Source organism: Peromyscus maniculatus, chromosome 14, assembly GCF_049852395.1.
Source record: "Peromyscus maniculatus bairdii isolate BWxNUB_F1_BW_parent chromosome 14, HU_Pman_BW_mat_3.1, whole genome shotgun sequence".
NCBI lineage: Eukaryota > Metazoa > Chordata > Mammalia > Rodentia > Cricetidae > Peromyscus > Peromyscus maniculatus.
Genome location: NC_134865.1, coordinates 59,011,666 through 59,038,036, shown reverse-complemented (window position 1 = coordinate 59,038,036; position 26,371 = coordinate 59,011,666). Strand labels below are relative to the sequence as shown.

Below are 26,371 nucleotides of genomic sequence, written 5' to 3'. Positions count from 1 at the left end.
CCTTAAAAAGTTTAGCATTAACCATGGGAGTGGCCAGCCTCTAATCTGGAGTCCCTTCAGCTCCTAGTGATGTCACCAGGGAGGCAGAGCCTGTAGCAGTTGGAGGTGACAGAAAGCCTGAAAAGGGGAATCCTGCATTGCAGGAAGGGGTCCGAATAGGTGTGGCCTGGGGCACCCCCAGAATGAACGTCTTCACCTCTGCCAACCCCTAAACGCCAGTGAGAGCTCAGGACTGCCCCTTGAGTGGGTGAATCAGAGGAAAACGTTGTATATGTACCAGGGCTGAGGGGTTTATTAAGACAGAGCCTCTCAGGGAGAGGGTCTTGCCAGGCATTGACCCAGGAGGGCTACACCCAACGACCCCAGGTGTAAATGTCAACAGGCTACCCTCCTGTGGCACAAAGCCTTGCCTTTCTGATGTTACGGGAGAGCGGGTGGGGTGGGGGGACCTTCTGAGCTCTTTCCTTTCCAAGATGTCATTCCATCTTCTTCCCTCTACTACTGGGCCTATCCTACACCCCAACCAAGGATGCTAACCTTGAATGAGGGCCCCCGAGTGCCCTCTGATGGGGCCAGGTTCTGAACATTCCACAGGTCTCTAGACTGGCCACGCCCAAGAGGAAGAGGAGGAGGAGGAAGAGGAAGAGGCAATAGGAGCGGTGGATACAGGACCCAGCTCTTTACTGAGCCAGTGAGTTCCGGGGGTACATGCCCCGGAGTTACCTAGGCTGGCTGAGGTAGGGGCAGGAAGCAGGGGAGGGCTTCTGGGGGGAGCAGGTGGGATGTAGCCACTTGGGGCTGGCAGGAGCACCAACTGGACCCTAGGTGTAGCAGGACAAGGGGAAAGGTGGAAGGGGAGGGACCCAGCTGGATTGAGGGGATACAGAGCCTCAGGAGCAGCCACAGACCTCTGGAGAAGGTCTGCAGGGCTTTTGGAGACACTCCTGCCCCAAGGGTCTTGTCCTCTCTGACACTAACACCTCCAGAAGAACCCACTGGAAGTCTTTTGGGTCCTGGACACTAAGCTCTGCTCATCCAGGTTACATCCAGGTCCTGAATGGGGAGGGGTCTGGAAATGGATGCGCTGCCTCTTGGGTTGTGGGGAGGGGTGCTTCCTCTGGTGGTCTCCAGCCCTAAGGGGAGTCAGCCCCGGCCCAAGCCTTAGCACTGCCCATGGAGAAGGAAAAAATACCAAAGAAAATGCGGGTGACAGATGAGCCCCCCGCCCCCGCCCTCCCATCCCCGTCTCCCCATCGGCTGTTCCCCAGGAGTCTGCACATGGCCAGGAAGCAGGAAACCTCCTTCCTCTGGGACAGCTCAGAGCCCCGATGCAGGTGTGGAAAGTCGAGGCTGGTGGCTGTGGAGGTCTCCACCATGGATCGTGTCCGTCCATCCATCCATCCGTGCGTGTGCTGCTGGGCCATCACACCTTGGCCTCCAGCATCTCCAGGAAGAGTTTGTGCATGGGCACCTTGCCCTGCAGTTTCACACTGTAGAAGTGCTGCACGGCTTTGGCCGCCGTCTGCCGCAGCAGGGGCAGCGTCAGCAGCAGCTTGCCCGTCCTCCGGGGCTCCTCGTGGCGCTGGCTCAGCTCGTAGTCCTGCAGCGCCTCATGCAGCAGGTCCTGCAGCTTCTGCACGGCCTCTAGGTCCTCAATGTACATGGAATCTGCAGACAGAGGATGAGAGGGCGTCGGCAAGGGCTTGGTTGCCCCGGGGCAGAAGGTATGTCGGGAGTGGAAGCCAGACCGGCAGGCAGCAGGTCTACCTTCAAAGGCTGACTGCTGAAGAATAAGGATCTTCACTTTAGGGCTGAGTCAAGGGACCGATGGTGGCACTGGGCTCGTCCCCAGAGAGACCACCAGGAGGGTCCTGAAAGGGCTTGAACATGGGCAGATCTGTTGGCTACCCTGGAGGTATCCAGGGGACCCTGGAACCTGGCCGGCAGAGCTAGAATCTTACGTCTCTCACTTGCAGGCTGTGAGACTTGGGACGAGTAACTTAACTTCTCTATCTACCATTTTCCTAGTCATACCTATCTCATAGGATTAAGGGGGTTATACAGGGTAAGGGTATAGAGCAATCAAGTGCCCATTCACAGGAGCCTCACCACCGTTACCCCTGGCACCATCATGTCTTTATGATCTGCTGAGCCATGGGTATCACCCATCTGCGGGACAGCCAACCTCACAACTCTGGCTGCAGAACATCTGATATAAAGGGGCAGAAATCAAGGTCTAGCTGCTTGGGGGGAGGGGTGGGGGGGTGAAGGGAGTCCAGGGACATGGTGACAGAGGGAGCCAGTGGGAATACAGCTCAGTGATGGGTGCTTGCCTGGCATTGGCTCAGAATGTAGCCCACGAATTCGCCATCTGAAACACTGGGATAGAGCTGGGTCTGAGCAGAACAAAGGGGATCTCCTAGAACCTGTCCTGTGGGGGAACTACTTTCTGTTACCATCTTGTGTGCCCCCGCCCCCATGAACTGCAGCCCCAGAGCTTGCTGTGTGGACACAGGGAGCTGAGCCAACCTGGTGGATTCCTCAAAAGAGCAGGCAAGTCCAGAGCATGCTGGGTGGCCTGACACCAGACAGCTAGGGCAGCTGCTCCAGCTGGCTGGTCCCAGTGATGCTCTGGATTCCCCTGGGTCCCCTTCCAGTCTGTACTCTCCAGAGTCCCTGCAGGGTTGGACCCTAGCCACCTCTGACCCTATTTCCCATCCTGTCACCCTCCCCACGGAGCCACAATTGGCAGGTGCTTTCAACCGAAGATGAAATAAAATAACACTGCAGGATCAATGTCTTCGCAATCCATCAGCGAGTCTGTATCAATGGCATTGATAAACTGTTAATTACAAAATCAATAGCTATGAATTTTTTTCTGCTGTCAAAGAGCCCTAGAGATGGCCAGGATGCAGGTGAGTGACAGCTGGCATACTCTCAAGGGGCCGGGTCAGCCTCTGATGAGCTCTGTTCTTCTGCCAGGTCCCTGAGTCACCCCATCTACTTAGCCCCAGGGGCCCCTGTACTGATGCCAGGAAGCCTCAGTGGTCTCCTGGCTATCCCTTCTCCATCCAATGTGTGCTGTAGGCTCCTGGGTGTCTGTCCTGCCCTGAGGCAAGGACCTGCAAGGTCCATGTCCAACAGCTCTTCCTTCCTGGTCCACACGGCACTAGGATCTTTGAAACCAATGGAAGATATAGGAGTGAGGAGTCTCTGGGGGCAAGCAAGGGCCACTGCCTGGGAGGGTGGTATTCACCCGCAATTCCAATAGTTAGGAGGTTGAGGCAGGAGGATTGCCAGGAGTCTTAGGCCAGCCTGGGATAGACAGTCAGTCTCAGGCCAGCCTTTGCTTACAGAGTAAAACAGTCTCAAAACCCAGAGAGATGCCAGTCATTATTGGCTTGCTAATTATAGCAAATTACCTAATGCAAGATATTAACAGTGGAAAGAGCACGCTGAGGGTGGGGAGGCGCGGGATGACATCGTTCTAATGCAGACTGCTGCTGCTGCGCGGTGCTGTGCAGGGGGCCCACATTGGCTGACAATGACTGGGGGTGGGGACAGGGGGGGAGGGAATTGATGACGTCAGGAAAGGCACCAGAGGGGTAAGACTGGGGAGCTCACAACAATAAAACCTATGTGGCTGAGGGTGGGAGTGCTACGGAGTAATGGGTCTGAGCCATCCAGTGTCCCTGTATGTGCTCCAAAGCCACAGAGTGACCAATGGTCCCAGTGTGTCAGCCACTCAAGGAACTCCTCGGATATGAGACTTTCCAGGGAGAGCTTGGCGCGCACAGAGAAGCGGCAGTCTGCCTGTGTGTATGTCTCTACCTGGGAGCCTGCTTTCCCTCATCTGTGTGCTGGGAACACTATTTCCTCTGATATTATAATAGCGGTGACAATCGTCAATATTTACTGAGCTTTCCTCCAGGCCAGGCACTGGGCTGCATTATCCTCGGCTGATCTTTAATATTCACAGGTGCTTGAAGGAGGTACTGGGAAGGCCTCCCACTCAAGGACAGAGCTAACCAAGGTCATGCTGTTAGTGTCAGGGACAGTGTGTGTGTGTGTGTGTGTCTGTGTGTCTGTGTCTGTGTCTGTGTGTGCAGTGCCAGTGGAGGCCAGAAGAGGGCGTTGGATCCTCTGGAGCTGGAATTAGAAGTTTGTGAGGTGCCATGTGGGTGCTGAGAACTAAACCCAGGTCCTCTGCAAAAGCAGCCAGTGCTCTTAATTGCTAAGCCATCTCTTCAGCCCCAGAGATAGAATTTGAACTCAGGTCCATCTGGCCCAGGCCAGAGCAAGGAACTCTGCCACATACTGCCCTGCAGCAGGGTTGTGATTGTATGTGCGCATGTCTAGCGCTACTCCCACCCAGAGACCCTGCATTTCTCCCTGTCCCTAGCACCCAGCAGACGACCTCCAGAAGGACAGAGGCTCTAAGTGTGGACAGATCTCTCTCTCCATTGCCCAACGCCTCGCCCGGATAATCTAGCTGAAGTTGTAGGAATTTTAGGAAACTGAATAATCTCAAAACTTTTTAATGCTAGACAACCATCCATGTGGGAGGTTAGATGTCTGTGTACCCAGGTGATGTGATGGGAAGGTTCAAAGAGCAGTCTAAGACTGTGTTATCTGAGAATTTGATGACCTTGTCTTGGATCCTAACTCTGACACTTTTTTTTTCTAATTTTTTTAAAAAAATATATTTTAGGACAGGGTCTCACTAATGTAGCCCTGGCTAGCCTGGAACTCATTATGTAGATCAGGCTGGCTTTAAACTCACAAGATCCTCCTGTCTCAGTCTTCTTAGTGCTGGGATTAAAGGCCTGTGCCACGCCATCTGGACTAACCCTGCCATCTTTAAACAGTGTGTGACTCTGGACAAATTGCCAGTCTCAATTTCCCCATCTATAAAATGGGATTATAATAAGAATGAACGTGCATCATGTCATAGCCAATTTAGCAAGCTGAGCACTCACTACTGTGTGCTAGGTATGTGGTCAACATAATTATGTCTAACTATACTGTGGAGTGAGCAACGCTCATGATCGCCTAGGCTCAGAAGGAAGCACCATGCTCAAGGGGTCGATGCAGACACAGCCCTTAGCACCGGACTCAGAATCCGCATCCTTTGGTTTCCGCAAGTAGAAGGTCTAGGAAACACAAAACCAGCGCTGGCCTCCACGACGATCCTTTCAACTCCAGGCCGCCCTTGCAGTGTGGGGCGGCTTAAATGAGAAATGTCCCCACGGGCTCACGTACGTGAGCGTCCTGTCCCCAGGTGGTGGTGTATCGGGGAAGTTATGGAACCTTCGGGAAGTGGAGCCTTGCTGGAGGAGCGGCTTTGAGGTTTAGAGCCTCATCCCACTTCCTGTTCGCTCCCCCTGCTCCCTTGTGTGTGGATGAAATGCTGCCTCTCTGCTTCCTGCTGCCACACCAAGCCGCCTCTCCCCATTCCGGTGATGGACTCTATCCCTCTGGAGCCCTAAGCCAAAAATAAACCCTTTCTTCTGTAAGCTGCTTTTATATCACAGGAAGAGACAAGGACTAACGCGCACAGTGTTCGCCAATGACAGCAATGTCCATCACCCCATACCCATCACAGCCAGCCCCGCCCACAGCCTGAGCTTGCCAGGCTCCCTCACACGCCTTGGAGCCCTCTGAGGGTCCCACGCCACCATTACCTGAGTTGGCGAGAGCCAGGGCCTTGAGCGTCACAAACTCCTCCTTCTCGACCTTGAGCTTCTTGTACCTGCGTACCAGCTGCAGGATGGCGCGGTAGAGCTCCAGCAGCCCCGCCAGGCGAGAGTGCTCCTCGTCCATGATGTAGTCCTCCGCGTACACCAGCTTATCATCATAGGGCAGCGAGCGGTACACGATGCCCAGGATGAGGATCTCCATCCAGGCACTCTGCAGCAGGCTCATCTGGTCCCCGAGTGACAGATTCGAGAAGCCTGCAGAAGCGGGGGAAGAGGACAAGGATCAGAAATGGGCCCAGGGTCTTCCCTGGGGCTTGCTAGAGGGCAGATTGGAAGAGGGGGTGAAGAGGGGGGGGACTGTGTCCTTGCATCTCCAGACCCTGCTGGGGGTGGGGGGAACCATGGGATGCTGCTTCCACCCCCTCGATAAATGAATCACACCAGAATTCATGGGAAAGACTTACATAAGAGCTGGGTCAATGTTGACAGTTACTATCATTATGCTTGTTGGTTCTAGGTCTTTCCCAGTATCTGGAGATTAATTAGGTGCATATGTAATGGAAGGAGCTGCTGAACTAATAGCAGGATTTGAGGGTGGCCTCTAACACTCTGCTCCCTCCCGGGAGTCTCTCTGTTTGAAAACAATTCTGATTCTAACACAGTTTCCAGCCAAGGAGGAGGATGCAGTTATCCATTGGCCTGGGCAGAAGTTCCTGTGACCAAAAGCAGAGGCTGCCGGGAGGGGAAAGCTCCATAGACAGACAGCCTGTCAGCCCATGTGTCCAGACTGGCTGCCTAGACTGTCACTTAAGACTCGGAAGATACGCTCTGGATGCTAGCACTCATGGTCGCTACCTGCTCCCTCCAGTGAAGAGAAATGGGGTTTAAGAGGGCTCCAGAATCATGACACTGCCTTGTCCAATGTGCTATGGGAGATGATCTGGGCTTGACTCTGACTGCCCATGGTCAGCTGTGGGCTGACCTTGGGGAGGCCATGCAACTTCTGCAAACCTTGACCACCTCCCCGATCTCTCGGTCCATGAAATGGGCAGGAGGGCAGAGGACGCTTCCGAGTGGCTGTGAGCTACACAGATGGATGACGACAGACACGCAAGCTCTTATTAATGCTGAGACGAAGGTCTGCGTCTGCCAGATGATGGTGACATGCTGGGACTGCACTGTGTGTGGACTTGATTTAGGCAAAGTCAATTAACAGCCTGATTTACGAGAAGGCCACAGAGAAGAGTAAGTTTGCTAATTTCAAACATCATAACCACTAAACAGGAGGCAGTTAACTTCTCAGGGGGGCCCATCCAGAAACAGGGAGATTAGTCTAACTCGAGCAAGCTAGATTTATTGAGAGAAGGAAATAGCTGGGCACCAGTACTTGGGAGGAGGATGTAGCGTGCAAAGCCAGCCTTGACCACACGAGACCCCGTCTCAAAACAAACAAAACCAGGCTGGAAATACAGTGCAGTTGCTGTGCCTGCCTGGCATGTGAGGCCCTAACTTTAACTCCCGGTGCCTGGGGTGGGGTGAGAGAAGAGAGTCCACAAGCCATCTGCACAATGTTCTGTGTGCAACTGAAATTAAGGAAATCTGTTTCTGGGCAATTCTGCTAATGAAAGAATTTGCTAACTTCGGACGAATCCCTGCCTACTCATTGCTTGTGATGTGTGGGTGTCGTGAGGATGAAAGAGCATGTAAGGAGGAGGACCCCACACCACTGGTGGTGCACAGTGAGCCACCATCCCCCTGCCCAGGATGACCGAGGAAGCCGCCATTACCTTTTATTAGTGCAGTCATTATTACTTCCTTCTCTTTGGACTTGCCCAGTTCCTAGATGGCCCATCTCTTAGGGCCAGTGGGGTATCTTTCCTGTTACCCACCCAGGACAAATGCCTTCCCTCTTGGGGGGTACCCCTGAAGTTAAAGGCCAATTACCTCATCTTTATTTTCTAAGTCTCGCCATTATGAACCCTGAACATGTCCATACAACCTGTGCCTTGGATCACCACCTGGCTGCCAGACTCTAGAGAGGTGACCAATCACAGAGGAGGTTGTACCCACCAACTAGGGGGACCTTTGGTGACTGAACCTCCTTGGGGGGACATGACAGGACACAAGGGTTAAGTACGTCTGCTGCTACCCACGTCTCCAGTACCACAGAGGGTATGTGGCAGCCTGTGGGGGCCCAGGAAGCCGGAGGTAATAAAAGATAGGAATGGACATTCAATTTCCCTTATCAGGTCCGTGAGTAGGAGAGAGGCTTTGGTGACATTAATTAGCAGATACCAATCAGCCAGCATGGGAGGGTGTGGGTGGGGAGGAAAGCAGACTGCACTGGGAGGGGATGGACGGGAACAGAAAGACTGAGGAGGATGGAGGCGGCACACAGGGGGAATTAACAGACAATGAATCGGAAGGCAGTGGGAAGGGCGCATGAGGCACAGCCAGGCTCTGGGGATGCAAACAGGCTGCCGAGACTCATCCCTCGGGCACGATCTCTGCAAGAATGTCACAAGCAGGCTTCCGTCCCTCTCGGCGCCCCATGGCGACCGATGGTTTACTCAAACCATAACTCCCAGCCTCCCAGGAGTACCATGGAGAAGATGGCACAGGTCACTAAATGTCATCAACCAACATGGTGGCGGACACCTTTAATCCCACCACTTGAGAGGCAGAGGCAGGTGGGGCTCTGAGTTTGAGGCCAGCCTGGTCTGTACAGCGAGTTCCTGGACAGCCAGGGCTACACAGAGAAACCCTGTCTCGAAAAACAGAAAGAAAGAGAGAGAGAGAGAGAGAGAGAGAGAGAGAGAGAGAGAGAGAGAGAGAGAGAGAGAGAGAGGAAGGAAGGAAGGAAGGAAGGAAGGAAGGAAGGAAGGAAGGAAGGAAGGAAGGAAGGAAGGAAGAAAGGAAGGAGGGAGGGAGGGACAGAGGGACGGAGGGAGGGAGGAAGGGAGGGAGGGAGGGGAGTGAGAGAGAAAGAAAGGAAGAACTGTAGTGACTGGAAGGTTCTGAGACCATGCAATGGTAGAGTTACTCAAGGACAGCCCAGGGGAGACCCTGCACAAGTGACCTGGGGCCTGTGTTCTAAAGGGACACTCACCGGGGTGCAGACATGCTCCCGAGCCCTAATCTCCAAGAGCCTGGAACGTGGAGACACCAGACACAGGGCCCCTTGCCTTCCTGCCCAGGCTCTTGCTCACCCAGCCTGATAAGTAGCCACAGCAGAGGACAGACAGACTGATGCCGTGGCCTGACCCTGGCACGGCAGGAAAGCAACCTCAAACACTTGCTCAGAGTTTATACCCCACACAAGGGTCATGGAAGAGGCTGGCCTGCTCTAAGGGTCGGGGGCGGGGCAGACAGCCGCTTAGAAAACTCTTTGCTGCTGTGGGAGAGCGCACTCCAAAGGCAGGCTTTCAACCTCTGGGCTAACTGAGTGTGCCGTCTGAGTAGCAGGCTCACCCTCTGGGAAGAGAATGCCTTCTCCGTCCTGGATAGAGTTCTGAAACCATTTTAATGCTCTCTAGTACTTGAGAAAAACAGTAGAAGGGAAAAACAGGAGTAGACATGATTAGCTCCAGGAGAGGACCGGGTGGTGGAGGAGAAACGCGGCATTTGTTAATCACATTCAGAAAGTATGCCAGGCAGAAAAAACGATGGAAATGCAATTTGTGATACATGTACTTATTATATAAACACAACAGTTAATAAACGAACCGCCACAAAGCGTGAGGGGGAACTATTTGTGTGGATGTGCAAACACAGGCTGGAGGCAGACTCCAGAGCCAACTGGTCACACCAGTCACTCTGCTCACCACTGGAGGTGACCCTAGGCCAGGCCGCCTCAGACCTGCTGTATCTACACTCCTCCGTAAAATGGGACCGAGGACACCACGTCAGGGGGGACACAGAACACTTCTTGATCTGCTTAGCACACAGGAAGTACAGAAATACTTAACGTCATCACATGACATTAGGGGAACAGAGTGTTAAAATGTGAGCCTGTGGGGGAGGGAACACACGGTGGCTGGCTGTATACACACAGGGAATTCCCAGAAGGCTCTCACATGGGGGCCGCGGAGGTTTTCATGTTCACTTCTGGTATTTGCATGAGAAGTAGATTCTGTTATTTAAAACCCAAGCAGCTGGTGCGCCCCCCCCCCCCCTTTCGGGGAAAACACCCCCACTTGTGTTTCCAATTGGGCTGGGCCTCCATCCGTTCACCTGGGATCTGGGCCAGCAAGGCCCCTCCCTGCAGCTGAGGGGTCTGAAAGAGGCTCTGGTGGCCTGGGCTCTGGACCAGCAAGGTTGACCAGCTCTCCTTGCAGCTCATCCTGGGAGCACTGGCCAACCCAGGGCCCCCGGCTCACAGGTCTTCCTTCTACGGCTCCAGGAAAACTGTGTTATCTACACCAGTGGATCTAGTAACAGCTGGCCCCATCCCCCACGACACCATGAGCTCCTAGAATTAAAGAAAAAAAAAAAGCAGGTAATTTGTGGCAAGTGGAGTTCATAATCTGCTAATTTATGATGGTCTCTGCCGACCTGGAGAGCCATTAGAGAGGTAATAAAGGGAGATGTAATTATAGGATCCGGGGCCACTTCAGACACAGCTGCTGTCACGCGGCAGCTCATCCTTCATCCAGCCAGACGGCGGTTCCCCAGGAGCAGGCTGTCCAAAGAGTCTTCCTGAAGAGGCCTCTGGGGATCCCCTGCACACAGCACCCTGGGCTGGGCACTAGTGATGACTCCCGTGAAGGCTCTCCTGGCCAGGGTGGAGCAACTGACTGAGCACTACCAGCAGCTAAGGCTCTAGTCTCCGGATCACAGGGAGGAAGCGGTCCAGCCGTCGCTGCCCTCATGACTACTAGGGCTGACCCTCCAGGAAGCCCAGCACTTGGAAAGTTCAACTCAAACTGCATTTCCAGCCCTGTAACCTCCAAGTGACCCAAGCCATAACTGAGCAAACTGCTATTCCGATCAGCCTGTGATCCCAGCACTGAAGAGGCCGGGGCAGAAGGATCATTAGGACTTTGAAGGCAGCCAAGGCTGCTACACAGTAGCACCTTGTCTCCAAAACAGAAAATAAGCAGTAGTCCCTCTTCTGAGGTTGTAGTTATGCAAGGTCAACTAACTGGGTATGGAAATGGGAAGTAGAAGATTCCAGAAGTGAACGACTTTATCTGTGGTCTGGGCCACCCTGCTCTACTCTGCTCCCTACAGGAATGGAGCAGGCTGTTTTCTGGTGTATCGATGCTGTCTACGCTGCCCACCGTCTGTCACGTGAAGCCACCTCAGTCGGGGTAATGCAGTACACCAATATGCTCAGGTGGTCCTCCTTTCACTCACTAATGACCCCAGATAGACACCAAGACATGAGACACAGAAGGACAAATAAACTCCAGTGCAGTGATATTACAATATATATATATGAAAATTATATATATATATATATATATATATATATATATATATATATATATATATATATATATCAGACATAGCAACCTATCGGAGGTTTCAAGCTTCATGGGGTGGAGTCTTAGATCATCTCTGGTTAGTGGGCAGGGCACCCCTACAACTCTGTCTAAGCCACATGCTGGGACAGACCCTCTGTCCAGCGCTTACTCTGTAAGTACCCTCTGTGCACCTGGTTGTAGACCACAGGCTGCAGACACTGCAGCCCGAGCCAACCCCCTGTCTAAAGACTGCTGCATAACTCTAGTCCTGGGCAGTCTGAAATCCTTCCTTCTGCGTGCCCCCGACCAGAATCAACACGACTCAACATGGTCTTGGTGCGGGCTCTAACATGTGAGGCCCCTAAATCAATCTTCAAGTGCTTTCTTTCTCTCGGTAAGCCCCGTCCTCAAATGAGTTTTCCATCAGAAGTAGGATTAAGTCAATACTTTAAAAGTATCAGACACAAGGCTGGAGAGACTTGCTGCTCCTACAGAGGGTGCAGGGTAGATTCCCAGTACCCACACGGAAGATCACAATCATTTGTGACTCCAGTTCCAGGAGATCTGACGCCCTCTTCTGGCTTCCTCGGGCACTGCATGCACATGGTGCACAGGTCTACACGCAGGCAGAACACCTAGCCATACACGTTTAAAAAGGACACCTGGTCTGTCCCTGCCCTTAGTGCGAGGTTTACAAACGGTGGCAGGAGACCCTTATTAATTACCCGAATGATTCAACGTGCATATTTATGCAAAACAGTCAAGTCAGTGCATAAGACAAACAAGGGACCTGATGCTCACTTCACGTCTTCCTATTTGTGGTTCCGGTTTCCCGAGACAGGGTCTCTTCTGCTAGGCAGCCTGGTTGACCCAGAACCTGCTCTGCACAACAGTCTGGCCTCAAACTGACGGCAAGCCCGCTGCCTCTGTTTTCGGAGTGCTGAGATTACAGGCGTGAGATTACACCACACTCACTCTGTTTCTCATCCACAGGAATCAGTCTTTGGAGAGGAAAAGACTGGTCCAAAGCGGGCTTGTGTCACTCACTACTGGTAACTGTGACAACCATGGCAGCTGTGGCAGTTTTGAGTGACGGCCCTCCTGGGATTCCTAGTGGGGGCTTCTGGCGCTCCCATTTTGCAGACGGGAACACTGAGGCTCAGAAAAACCTTACACAAGCCCCATAAGGCAGATCTGGGACAGGAGGCCTGCTGGTCTGGCTCCAAGCCTATGTCCCCACCAATCACCCCGCTTACCTGTCCCTCTAACTTGGCACAGGTGTGAAAGAAAAACATACGAGCTAGGAGAGCAAGTCTCCTGGACACTCCTTTCCCCCAGGTGTTATGAGGGCAAGGCCAACAAAAGGAAGATGTACTGATCCGGGAGACCACCAGGCGACACTCCTGAGTTATCCCTCTGACACTGCACCTCTCTGACCCGGAACAGTAATCTGAGGGCTGGGCCGGGGTGGCTGTGCCCAATTTGGCTTGGGGTTAGTGGAGCAATCCAGGCTGAGGTGTCTTAAGCATCGGCCTGACGCCACATCTGTGCTGAGGCAGCACAGGGCAGATTTAAAAACTGAGTGTGTAATCCCAGGAGACTGAGCTCCTTACAAAGGACGCACTAGCCAGGTGCCTGGCCAAACCCACCCAAGGCTCAGAGTGCCAAGGGACCACTTCAGAATCCTCTAGGCGTGCCGAAGGTTAGTGTCGGCAACAGCATCTCCATCCCGTCCACAGCCGGTGCCTTCCTGGGGGGCACACACGAGTCTCACTCACACGGGGCTTGAATCACCTCGATAACCACTGGCACTCACAGGTTAGCACCCCTCTGCTGTGGTACCACGTGTGTTATGGTCATCTTTTAGGGCCACGGCGGACAAAAAACCATGTATAGACAGACAGACAAAGCCGTGCATCATGTAGCTAGAAAGAGGAGGGGTTCACTGCCGGAGGCAGCAGCACATCTCTGACTCAGTGAGACCCAGTGCTGGAGCCCAGGACAGGACCTTCAATTGTACAGAGAAAGACCCCAGGCGTGTGCAATATGGAATCAGATGGGCTCCCGTTGTCCACCCAGACCAAGGGAGGTTCACAGTGGGGCACAGAGTGAAGACTCCCTGAGGGCCTGAAATACCCTGTGCATACATACACTTCCTGCCCCAGAAGCTTCGAGATCTCAACACGGAGACCAGAGAAAGCTCCAGCAGGTGGCCACGGTGAGCTCACAAGTGACACCGGCCCACGATGGACTCCACACCTGGACCTCACCGCCTCACGTCACCCTGTTTAGTAACTACGAAGGTCGAGTTCTCGTACTCCCCTGTCACAGGTCAAGTGACAGGCTCAGGCCACACGGCGTCTGGGCCTAGAATCTGAACCTGACCCAACTCCCAAGGCCCCTGCCCCTAACTAACCCCTTCTCTCTGCCCACAGCTAGGGGGAGGGAGCCGCTTTCCACTCTAATTCCACTTCAGGAACAGCGTGCTGATTTGACTTGTGGGCTCAAGGAACTTGTTCTTCAGATGTTTTCAATTCTCTACCCCTATTACAGGTCCCAATAAGATGGCAGGGAATTCTGATGAGCCCCTGGCAGTTCATAGACATTACTGACCCTTCCGAATACTACTCCCCTCGATCCCACAGAAGAGAGAAGGGCCTTAAGTGGGGTGGCAAAGGTCTCCTAGGCTTCGCTGGGCCCGACACCAAACATCAAAGGCGCATCTACGGGACTGGGGGAGCCTAGAGCCCCTCACCACCCTTGCCCCCACCCCGCCATGACTCACCTGGGATGTGTTTGGCCCAGCCGATGATGACTACAAGCTCCCGATCTGCCAAGTCACAGAGGGTGGTCAGGGCCTTGATATCTCCCTCAGGCATACCAGGGGGAGGCATAGCGTACAGCTTGTCGGGTTCAGCCACCAGTAGATAGGAGACAATCTTAGTCACTGTAATGAGCAAAGAGGGAGCAAACAGTAAATGCCGGGGGAGAGGGGAAGGGCGAGGGTGAAGCCCTGGGGGGTCAAACGTGGCTGGCATCTGTCTGTCTCCTGACGTCCCAAAGCTGCTGGCAGCAGCAATAAGGGCGCTGGGATGTCTCCTGTAACGGGACGCCACACAGACCACCCTGGCACAGCAGTTCTAGAAAAGTGGCCATGCGTGGGGACAAGGTCTGGGTGCTGGGGCTCTTATTTCACATGGAGGCCAGTTCTGTGCCATTCCATATGGATAGGCCTTCTGATGAAGCCAGGCAATACCAGGCACCGTTGGCTGTCTTCAGATCCACACCACTCACCACCCCCCAGAGGGAGGACAGAATGGCCCCAGTGGGTCGCCCACCAGCCCAACGCTGCATCTGCCCATGCATGTGTTTCCCTGCATGTGCGGGATACCCTCAGGGGTCCCCCCCCACTCCCCATAATAATTCATAACAGAGGGTGCCAGGTATTCCGGGCTGAGAAGAGCAGGCGTGCGGGGTGGCGGGGGGTGGTGGCTGCCTGGTACACACTTGGCTTTTTAGCAGGTGGGGAAATCTGTAAGCTCAGGTAGGGGCCGCTCTCCGAGTCCAGCCGTCGCTTGTACTTCTGGCGCCCTCCACGCACTCGGTCAAGACGCACACCTGTCAGAGGAGAAAGACGTTGGTATCAAGAGCTGTTCCAAACCTCCAGGGGAGGAGGCACTGCTTTGGAACTGTAGCCCTGACTGAGAGCTTCGTGGCCATCCAGCCTTGTGCCAGGAGGTGAGACATTATCTGAAGGGACAGCCCATCTCAAAGCCTGGTCCCGCCTCTCCCGGTGGAGCATCCTCCTAAAGTCACCCCGAGACCTCTAGCCTCTGAGCCCTCACCTCTAAAAGCAAGGCACAATAAAGCCCTCTGCTAAGGGTCCTTATCTTGGTTCTGCTCTGTATCCGGGGAGGGCTGAGTTCACAAAGTTGGCAAAGAGGGACTAGGGATGTAGGTCAGTTGGCACAGTGCAATGCCCAGCACATACAAAGCCCTGGGTTCAATCCCCAACACTTTGCATTGAAAAAAAAAAAGAGTATTGTGGCATGTGCCTGTAGTCCCAGCACTCAGGTGAAGACAGGGAGATCAGAAGTCCATGGTCAGCAACACAGGGAATCTACAGCTAGCCTGGGCTACAAGGGATTGTCTCAAAAGTAAAACGGCAGATGGAGAGAGAGAGAGAAAGAAAGCAGGGTGATTGCCTCGGCTTCTAAGTTCTTCTCAAGTTCAACCCCTGTTCTGTCCCCGAAAGGGAAGAGTACCCCCACCTCAAGGCCTGCCCTTCCCTTTCCCAGAAGACTTGTAGACCTGTTGGCAGTCTTGACCTGCCCACTCGACTCAGCCCATCCCAAGCTGCTCGAGAGGAAGTCAAAATGGCCCCTTGATAGAAGGAAGATTTCTATCCCATTCATACCCTTTGACAGGATGTACAACTAATTATATCCAAACAGTCCTCGGGAAAAGAGGAAACTGCCTAGAGAATGATAGCAATTGAAAGTGACATGATTTTGTAGGTGGGACAATGCCTTTGGGGCACACCCATACCCAGTTTCAACAAAAGGCTACAGCTCACATCCTCTCCGGAGGGCAAAGGCCATACTGGAGCTATGCAGTCAGGAGCCATGGCCAACAAGAGGGAACTAACTGGTTCTTAGGGAGCTAGTTACTTCTTAGCCATGCCTAGTCCGTGGTCATCTCCAAAACTGGCCTTGAACTTGGGACTCAAGTTCAGCCTCCAAGGGGAAGATTATAGGTCTGTGCCACCATACCCAGTCTACGCAGCGCAGGGGATGGACTGCAGGACCCCACCCTCCTCTGTACCAGGCAAAGACTCGCCAACACAGCTACATCCTCAGCTCACTAGCAGTCCTTTAATCTCACAATGGGACTTCTGTCACAAGCCTTGCTGCACAAGGCTGTAGGGAACACTACAGTGAGGGGGAGAGACTCAGCATCCCACCCCACCCCACCCCCGACTTCTACCTAATGGTTAATTCCCATTTGGAGGGGCATCTTGTTGAGGTCCCTGTGCTGTACTTTCACTGGTCTGGGTTCTTCATCCCTCTTAGAGGTGGAAGGATGAGCAGAGGGAAGGAGAAAGGCACAGAATGTGTGGGCAGCCCTAAGACACAACATCCCGGTCACATAGGCGATGATGCTCCTGAGCACTCTGGGATCTGCTGCTTTCTAAGCCTGGTCTATGGGCCTCTCCAGAAGCTGTCACCAATGCCCTACCTCTGATTAGACGGTCAAAGGGTCTGGGTCAGTTTCTCTAGGAACAGAACCTGAGCAAAGGATGTGCAGACAAGAAGCGGTGAGGGAGAAAGAGGGAAGGAAGAAGGAAGGTTCTGGATTCTGCTGTTGACTCTGTCAGCTCAACCAGCTGGTACTCCTCGCACACTGGAGGTCTGGTCTGGGTGATTTATCTCTCAGTCACCAGCAGAATGCTGCTTCTGACGATTCTGCTAGCCTGACCGGTGGGCCGGGGCTGACCCAGCTGGTGGCCAAAGCTCTGGGAAGTCACGGGATGTGATGAGCATGCCTAAAATGACTAGTGATTGCAGAGGTGATTGCGGCCCGACCAGTAGCGTCACCATTATCTGGGGCTTGTTAAAAGAGCAAATGAGCCTCTTCCTGCCTCCCTCTCCCCTCCACCCCCACCCCCCAAGACAGTCTTATGTACCTCCAGCTGGCCTCCAAATCGCTGAGTAGCCAAGGAAGTTCCTGAGCTTCTGATTCTCCTGTCTCTTTTTCCTCGGTGTTGGGATTATAGGCATGCGGCACCATGAGCAGTTTACGGGATACTGGGGTTTGAACCCAGGACTTTGTGCGCGCCAGACAAGAAAGTCTACTAACCAAGCTATACTCGGAGCCCCCAAATAAGCATCTTACCAAGATGAGCTATGAGATGCAGTCTGTGGGCACTGCTCCCAGGGCACTCTGAGGACCTGCTCTGGATTCCACCTCCATCATCATCCTGGCCCTTAGGGGACACAGGAAACAGCTCAATCCCCCTCAACACAGCCCTAATCCTTCAGGCTCGGACTGCAGCTCACATCTGTCCCTCACTCCTGAAATAGAGGCAGAGACACCCTAGACGGGAGACCCCTTGCTTACTGCTCTCCCAGCTGAACTAAGCTCAGGCTACCCCTTGAAATGCCAACACAACCTGGGGTATAACCCTACTGCATTCCCAGAGGGCAGTGAGGACCCATGGGCGCCCTTATGCGCCAGGGGCCGATATGCGCTCTCATTCTTGAGTCCAAAAAGTGGGGGTGGTCTGCCCCCATTTTCGCCACTTCTTTTCCCCAGAAGCCCCTCCAAGGGACTCTCCTCTTCCCCTAGCCTACCTAACCCTAAGGCAGCTGTCAGCTAGAGAGACTTTTGAAACAGGAAGGGGGGGGGGAAGGCAGTTGACACCTCTGATGTCCCTTCTGGAATGTTCTCTGACTTGATTAAAGACCTTGGAGGGTGTTCAAGAAAGCCTCGATGAGTAAGAGGACGCACGCCAGGTGTTTCTTCACAGCACCAGGGTCTTCCCTGCTGGCTTCGTGTCCCTTAAGGTCAGGGGCTGCTTGTGGCCCACACTGGGCTCTGGCACGGAGCCTGGTAGCCAGCAGGTGCTTAGGAAAACACCGTGTTCAACTTCCCGGTAAGTCACATCAGCTATGGTGAACAGCATGGCTCACAGAAGACTTTCTACATCCATTACCCCGTCTAACCCACAGCATACGGACTGGCCGCCGTTCCCTCGTTTAACAAACACGGTGAACAGGTTGAGGGGCTGGCTGGTTTGCCCGGTCAGAGTCAGTACCCAAGCTCCTTTGCCGTCCCAAGGAGTGAGCTTCCAGGACACATCTCAAGTCCTCCAACTCTCCTCTGCATTTCCCCCTCCAGTCCTTCCTAGCCAGGCAGCCAGTGACTCCAAAGGGCCTCAGTGTCCCGTCAGCGTCTCTGGTTGGAACTAATTAAGGGCTGCACATCAAAGCCTGGTTGGGAAACACATCTGTTCCAGGTGTTTCTAAGCTCTTGTTCAAATCCAAACCCAGGAAAGCCTCTGATCTGTAGCCCAGGGAACCCAGTGCTCATGTTCAGGCTGATCTACTTCCTGACACTCGGAGGTGGTGGTTCAAAGTTCCAGTGTCAGCCGGGCGGTGGTGGTGCACGCCTTTAATCCCAGCACTCGGGAGGCAGAGGCAGGCAGATCTCTGTGAGTTCGAGGCCAGCCTGGTCTCCAAAGCGAGTTCCAGGAAAGGCACAAAGATACACAGAGAAACCCTGTCTCGGAAAAAACAACAACAACAACAACAACAACAACAACAAAACAAAGTTCCAGTGTCATCCTCGGGCTAGGGAGGTCAGACCCACTCTGCTGGAATCCAGGCTTTCCTGACATTTTAATGACCTTGAGGTGGGGGGTGTGTGGCAAAGAGGTTCCAACGGGCCAGGAGCTGCACTTCACTAGCCGCTTCCAGAGCCACCACAGGCGGGCTCCCATCCTGCTTCTGGCTCCCCAGGGCAGGAGGTTCAGTACTGTCTACAGCTCTGCCCCACACAGGTCACGATTTGTAATGATCATTTGGAGCAGAGGACATGAGCCCGAGCGCGCGTCTCACTCTGTGGAGCACAAATCCGGCACAGAGTCAGTGCCAACCTCCAAATCCAATGACCTTGCCCTCCTTGCCGACAACGCTCTGGAAACAGTTACTTTTCTGGACCCTCCTCAGGAGGGCCTTCCAGGATCATGGCTTTTCCTGAGACCTGCCACGGAAGTCCAGACTTTTCTGGACTCCTGTGTTCACCCACGTGCCGCTCCGCTGCCTCCTGCTGAGTGTGCCCAGACAAGCCCAGGACTGAGCTGTGGTGGCCAAGAGGGTGGCTGACGTGTTCATCTCAGACAGCTCCTCTCGCGACATCCCTATGTCCTACCTGTCCACGGCAGGCCCTCCTCCCTCATGAAGTTCCTCCGGCTAATTCCTACTTCCTTCCTCACAACTCTCCAAGCTCCATCCCAGCCTCGGAGCTGACACTGACTTTCTCCAGGTCAATCCTTCAGCATCTGGACTTCTCCTGGACACCCTTCTTCCAAGGCCAAGCAGTCTTTACCTTCTGCAGCTTCACGCCATCTCTCCTGCCTTTTCTGTATCTTCCTGCCTTTTCTGCCTTTCTTTTTTTTTTTTGGTTTTTCGAGACAGGGTTTCTCTATGTAGCTTTGCACCTTTCCTGGAACTCACTTGGTAGCCCAGGCTGGCCTCAAACTCACAAAGATCCGCCTGCCTCTGCCTCCCGAGTGCTGGGATTAAAGGCGTGCGCCACCACCGCCCGGCGTTCTGCCTTTCTTTTTATTGCTAAGTTTGCTCTGGACTGAGAATTGTCAGTACCTCGAGGCCAAAGGCAGTGGATATCTGAACGCCTCTGCACACCGCAGACAGTAGTCAACTGTGTTTGCTCTTTCTTCCCATCGAGGCTTTACATTCATTCACTCAGTAAGCTGCTTCTGTTTTCATTAAAACCAGACACGGTGGCACAGGCTGGCCCTCCTCCTATCACCTTGAGCCCGCAGGTGGGCCTTTTAGACCCATGTGCCATTCTGGGTTGTTTGCGGAAGCAACAAGTTCCAGCCAGTCCCAACAATTCCGTTGCCTATTCCGGCAGCTTCCCTGTTATCTGTGAGGACTACCTTGCAGTCAGCCATGAAGCAGCCACCCGAGGCCACTGAAAACATGGAAGCAAGAGTTGACACTTGATAACCTCAACTGCCAGGGAATATGTCTCTCACTCCTTACCCCAGGCTTCTTGCTAGGAGGAGAAAGCCAGCACTTGGGAAGCAGAGGCAGGAGGATCAACGCTTCAAGGTCATCCTTAACTATATAGCCAAGTTTAAGGCCAGTCTGGGCTACACAGGACAGAAAAAAAAAGAAAGCAACTTCATTTGCTGATGCTTAAGCTACTGGCTTCCAGAGGGTCTGGAAGTCAAAGTCATCTCCACTGATATGAGGGGTAATTATTCCTAAATTGAGATGTAACTTCCGAACACCAACTGGGGAGACAGAGAAAAGGGAGTCTTGAAATAAGAATGCCTATTGTTTGTGTACTTACATTAGCAAGATACCCCAAAAAGCACAATCAGGAAATGCAATTAAAAATACTAATTAACTTATAGTTACTGTTTGAGATTACTAGATCCTATCATTTCATGGAGACTTTCCAAACATAAAAAGGTATTAATAATGCTAATATGGAAATCATTGCAGATCTCTTAAATACTAAAGAACACACGGCCTCTGTTTTAACTACTGTTGTATACTGTTTAACCCATCCAGATGTACAGAGAAATCTAATGCTTCGATAGTATCTCATGAATATAAAAAGGATTGGTAATCAATGCAATTCACAACCCTGGGCAGAGTCTTTGAGTTTGGGCCAGTGCTAGACACCTGGACAAGTGTGGGAGCTCCTAGCATAAGCGGAAGGGATGAGCTGTGGCCTGGGGCAGAGCTGGGTAAACCAAACCACACCCAGCTACTGGAGTGGAATTGGGTAAGGGTCTTCACCTCTCTGTACCTCCACTTCTTGGGACTCTAGGACGGGGTAATGGTGCCTACCTCTCGGGGCTAACAGCTCATGTAATCCTATGTCAATTCATGTGAGCACTTGAAAAATCTTCGATGGCAAACAGTAAGTGTTAAATAAATGCTAACACCACTACTAAAAATCCCTCACCCTTAAGGACGTTCTGTCACACGTCAGCATCTTGGCTGTATAGTGTATTCTGTTTTCAAGACACTGAAACAAGGGAACTGGGGGAAGGGTACATGGAATCGTTCTGTATTTTCTCACAACTGTAACTCAGTGTTCTCAAGATGAAAAGTTTAAACGCTCCTGTAAAAATTCTAGTGGCGGTGTAGAATGCTGATGTGCTGGTAGCTCAAAACACCTACCCAGAATCACCACAAATCCTACTCCTAGGTTTCCACCCCACCTGAGAGCTGAAGGTGGAAACAGGCCAGTGTTCACTGCAGGACAGTCCATGGGAGCTAACTCACACCAGGGAGCAACCTCAATGGCCATGAGAGGCTATGGGCCAACCAATATGGCCTAGACATGTTATTAGTCATTCCGAGTGAAATGAGTCAGACACCAAAAGGCAGCTGTGGTCCAGCTCTACCTTTGAGGCTTCTGGAGTCCTCAAGGTCTGACACAGCAGGCAGGCTGGACGCCGTGGAGGGGGTGGGGAGGAATCCAGAATAAAGAGTCAGTACGCCCTAGGTCCCAATGTGGAGCAGGCCGTGGGAGCTTCCTGCTTGTAATCCCAGCGCTTGAAGGGTTGAGGCAGAAGGATTAACATGAGTTCCAGGTTAGCCTGGGCTTTAGAGGGAGTTTCAGGTTAGCCTTAGCTACAGTTTGAGACCCCCATCTCGAAATAAAATAAAATGAATTTCAAATTGCTAGGCATGGCAGCAACAGAGGAACCCAGGGGCCACCTCCGTCCAGCCCAAGGACAGAGCTCTGGGCCTCGGCTAAGTCACACTTGCTGGATCCTTCTTCCACAGCCTTAGTTAGCATGCTAGGCTGGCTGACAAGGGCGGCAGGGGCCCTGCTTAGGGCCCAGGAGATGGTCCAGAAGCTTCATGGGGAGGAGGGGAGCGTCTCAAACCATGCCCCACCTGCTGCTGGCCTCTGCTATCCACTGCACGCACCTCAGGGCTCCCGATCAGGCACTGACTGAATGGTCACCATGACGCCAACGGGGCCTCTCACTCTTTCTTAATGGAAGAGCAGTACTTCCCACTTCTCGCCATCCTCCGGCCCCCCCTCCCCTTGCTTCTCATTTGCAGCCCCTCCCCCAAGGCTGGCCGGGATCCCAGTCTTTCAAAGCAAAAATAGCTGATTGTACTGGGGCGGCAGCCAGTTTAGGTTTCTTTCATCCGCACTAAAAATAACCAGCTAAAGCGTGGTCCTGCACCTGGCCCCAAGCCTGGCTGGTGCTGACCTCCCCTATCACTGCGTCTGTCTGCCCCAAAGGGAGGTTTACCAAGGGCAGCGGGGAGGAAAAGCCTAGAAGCCAGGATCCTTCCTTCACTCCGGTCCCAGGCTAAAGCCAAGAAGGATCCCCTTGTTGACCTTGCTAAGGTCATCAAGGTTGAGACTTTTCCTGTTCAAAACCCACCGGCATCGCGGACTCCACCATGCTCGGCCTCTTTATGCAGTGAGCAGGTCCTGGACTGAACAGGGCTCTCTGCTTTACAAAGCTGAGCATGCTCATCTCACGTTTGAGTTGCATGACAGTTCTGAGGACGGAGAGAGTTCAGGGCTGTCATCAGGAGAAAACGGAGGGCTAGAGAAAGGTCAAGCGGGGTTGGGGGTGTAGCTCAGATGGCAGAGGGCTGGCCTAGCGTGCATAAAGCCTTGAGTTCAATCCAAGGCTGCACAAACCTGGGTGGTGGTACCGGCCTGCAATCCCAGTACTCTGAAGGCGGAGGCAAGATGGTCAGAAATTCAAGGCTATTCTAGGATGCAGAGAAGTTCAAGGCCAGCCTGGTATACACAAGACCTGGGGTCACACAGTTAGGAGTGACAGAGGAAGGATCTGCATCTGGACTTGGGGTTCACCGAGTTATCATTTCATTTCAGTCCTGCATGATGAGAACGGCCTTGCCGGGAAGGGAACGGCTCAGAATGGAGGACTTGCTCCTTGAGGGCTCTGAGCCTGGGGTCTCTGGGGTCATATATACTGTCTAGAACAGTGGTTCTCAGTCTTCCTAATGCTGTCACCATTTAATATAGTTCCTTGTGTAGTGGTGACCCCCTAGCCATCAAGTTATTTTTGTTGCTACTTCATACCTGTAATTTTGCTACTGTTGTGATCCATAACATGAATACCTGTATTTTCTGATGGTCTTGGGCCACTCTTTTTGTGGGCCACTCCATGAAAAGGCTGTTCAACCACTGGGGGTCCACAGGTTGAGAACCTCTTGTCTAAAGCCTTCTCTCTCTCTCTCTCTCTCTCTCTCTCTCTCTCTCTCTCTCTCTCTCTCTCACACACACACACACACACACACACACACACACACACACACACACACACACACCAGGGTTTCTTTGTCTAGTCTTGGCTGTCTAGAACTAGCTCTGTAGATCAGGCTGGCCTCAAACTCACAGAGATCCACCTGCCTCTTCCTCCCAAGTGCTGGGATTAAAGGCGTGCGCCACCACCGCCCGGCCATGAATACTTTTTCAAAGCTCTTTTGGTGGTTGTATGCTGGGTCTGGGTCTTTGTGATACAGTTCTCTGTTCTGAGCATTCTTCCCGGGGGCGGGGGGGGGGGGGGGGGATATTATGGGTTGGAGCTCACCCTGGTGCCCTAGTTTGCTTTCTTCTGCTGTGCTGAGCATTATGACTAAAAAAGAAACTTCAGGAAGAGAGGGCTTATTTGGCTCACAGGTTATACAGTCCATCATGGGGGGGGGGGAGCCAAGGAATGCACTCAAGGCAGGACTCTGATGCAGAGACCATGCAGGGGTGCTGCTTACTGGCTTGCTCCTCACAGATTGCTCAGCCTGCTTTCTTACAGCGCCCAGACCACTGCCCAGGGGTGACACCACTCACCGTGGGCTGAGTGCTCCTATATAAACAGTAAGACAATACATCCACAGACTTGCCTACAAATCAGTATGATGGAGATATTTTCTCGATGAAGATTCCCTCTTCCCAGCTATGTCTAGGTTTGTGTCAAGTTGACAAAAACCAACCAGTCGCCAGGCGGTGGTAGCACACGCCTTTAATCCCAGCACTCGGGAGGCAGAGCCAGGAGGAGCTCTGTGAGTTCAAGGCCAGCCTGGGCTACCAAGTGAGTTCCAGGAAAGGCGCAAATCCGCACAGAGAAACAGTCTCAAAAAACCAAAAAGAATAAAAAAACAAAACAAAACAAAAAACAAAAAAACAAAACCAACCAGTCCACTTGGTGACAGAGAGGGGGAGGTTGTGGGGAAGGAGGGATCTCCTAGTGGATAAAAACAAAAACAAACAAACAAAAAAACAACCACCTCTACCTTATAGTCCCAGGCTCCTGCCAACTGTTTATAGACTCGGGGTACCTGAATGGCTAGGGGAACCCCAGTATCTAGCTACTTCCCTTCCTGGAGATCCTCCTGGTCCACGGCACCACACTACTAAGGACATTTCGCCTGCCTCATCCCTGTGTTCCCACAACTGAGGTCTAAAACTACACCCAACAGTGAAGAATCAATCCAGCCAAGCCCTACTCGACTCCATTCTTACTGGGGAGGGACTGCATGTTTCTGCTGGACGAGGAACCCATACTGCAGGTAGAACTACAAGGAGCCTAGACCCCACCCAGCTCTGTCATGTCCTAGCTGGGTGGCCCTTGGAAAGTCACTGAAGCACAGCTGGGCCAGATCAAGCATGGCAGGGTCCCGTCACCGGGGCCACCACTTTCCATTTCCTTGCCCGTGACAGACACTGCGAATCCATCGTGCCACCACAGCCTGCTGGCCTCAGATACTCCACCGGGGCCTTTCAATCACACGCTCTACCACAATACCACCCTGGAGCTGACAGTCCAATGGGGGGGGGCAGCTTGCCACCCTACTTCTTGAATTAAAAACCAGGGTGTTGGGCGATGGCAGAGTACACAAAATAAGCCAAGCGCATAAATAAATAAAGAAGGTCATTTCCTGAGAGGGAGAAGTTCGATGACAAGGTCTGGGGGGGGGGGCTCTGATAGCAAGGGATGGAGGAAATGATATCTATGGGGGTCGAGAGGACGAGAAGCCTGTACTCCGAGAGAGGGCACTGTCTGGAATCCCTGAGGTGAGAATTAGGTCTGCCAAGCTTGGAGAGGGCAAGCAAGCTGATGAGGGTGGAGCTGAACGGACGGGAACGCAGACAGGAGAGGGTGGAGACGATGGCAGAGGAGACGATGGCGGAGTCTCAGAGCAGACCTGACCCCTCAGTCAGATGTTTTTCTAAGTGCTACGAGAACTTCAAGAAGGTGGGAAACAAAAGGACAAACTCTCATGGTGGCTTTTAAAAGACTTCTGAACTGGGCGAGGTGGCACACACAGATAGACCCAACTCTTAGAAGGCAGAGGCAGGTGGATGTCTGAGTTCCAGGCCAGCCAGGGCTATAGTGAGAGCCTGCCTCAAACAAACAAACAAACAAACAAACAACAGAGTTCTCTGGCTGCAGCAGGGCTGAGAAGGAACAGGGCCAGAGACATCTACTTAGGTCACTGTCCTGGTCCATAAAAAGATGACACTTCTTTGGATCAGTCTTGACTGTGGACAGGGACGGCAAGCATCACTCAACAGTGAGACCCTGCCTCAAGAAAATAAAGAAAAATGAAGCAGGTGTGGTGTTCCATGCTTAAAACTCCGGGCAGTGGTGGGGCACACCTTTAATCCCAGTGTAGCTTGAGTTTTCCTGCCTTGCCCACCGTCAGGACAAATCTCTGTCACCCGCCAGTCCCACAACCGCTCAGACCCAACCAAGTAAACACAGAGACTTATATTGCTTACAAACTGTGTGGCCGTGGCAGGCTTCTTGCTGACTGTTCTTATAGCTAAAATTAATCCATTTCTATAAATCTATACCTTGCCACGTGGCTTGTGGCTTACCGGAGTCTTCACATGGTGCTTGTCATGGCGGCAGCTGGCAGTGACTCCCTCTGCCTTCCTGTTCTCTCCATTCTCCTCTCTGTTAGTCCCGCCTATACTTCCTGCCTAGCCACTGGCCAATCAGTGTTTTATTTATTGACCAATCAGAGCAACAGATTTGACATACAGACCATCCCACAGCACTCCAGCACTCAGGAGGCAGAGCCAGGTGGTTCCCTGTGAGTTTGAGGCCAGCCTGGTCTTATGGATTGAGTTTTCGGACAGCCAGAGCTACACAGAGAAACCCTGTCTTGAAAAAACCTAACCAAACAAACCAAAACACAGCACTCGGGGCTAAGGCAGGAGGAAGGCCACAAGTCGTCAGCCATCACTACAAAGCAAGAACCTGTCTCCAAAACCAAACAAACATCTAAAAGGAGGAAGTCCAACATTAAACTCCCCAAGGATCAGGCTGCGGGGAAACGGCTCGGCTGTTGGGCGTGCTTACTGCTCTTCCAGAGGACCCGAGTTCGGTTCCCAGTACCCCCGTCACAGTGGCTCACCCCCCACCTGTAATTCCAG

General features: G+C 52.8%; 1 protein-coding gene across 3 annotated transcripts in view; it reads right to left on the bottom strand.

Moving 5' to 3' along the window:
* Positions 1 to 664: 664 nt before the first annotated feature.
* Positions 665 to 26,371, bottom strand: part of Esrrb (estrogen related receptor beta) — a 166,328-nt gene continuing 140,621 nt past the window's right edge. For all 3 annotated transcript variants that reach the window (XM_006990303.4, XM_006990302.4, XM_076551131.1), the window contains exons 4-7: positions 14,675 to 14,785; positions 13,953 to 14,114; positions 5,685 to 5,954; positions 665 to 1,668 (exon numbers count right to left, since the gene is read on the bottom strand). In XM_006990303.4, the coding sequence (XP_006990365.1) occupies positions 1,424 to 1,668; positions 5,685 to 5,954; positions 13,953 to 14,114; positions 14,675 to 14,785 (788 nt within the window). In that variant the 3' untranslated portion in view covers positions 665 to 1,423. The remainder of the gene's footprint in view (positions 1,669 to 5,684; positions 5,955 to 13,952; positions 14,115 to 14,674; positions 14,786 to 26,371) is intronic.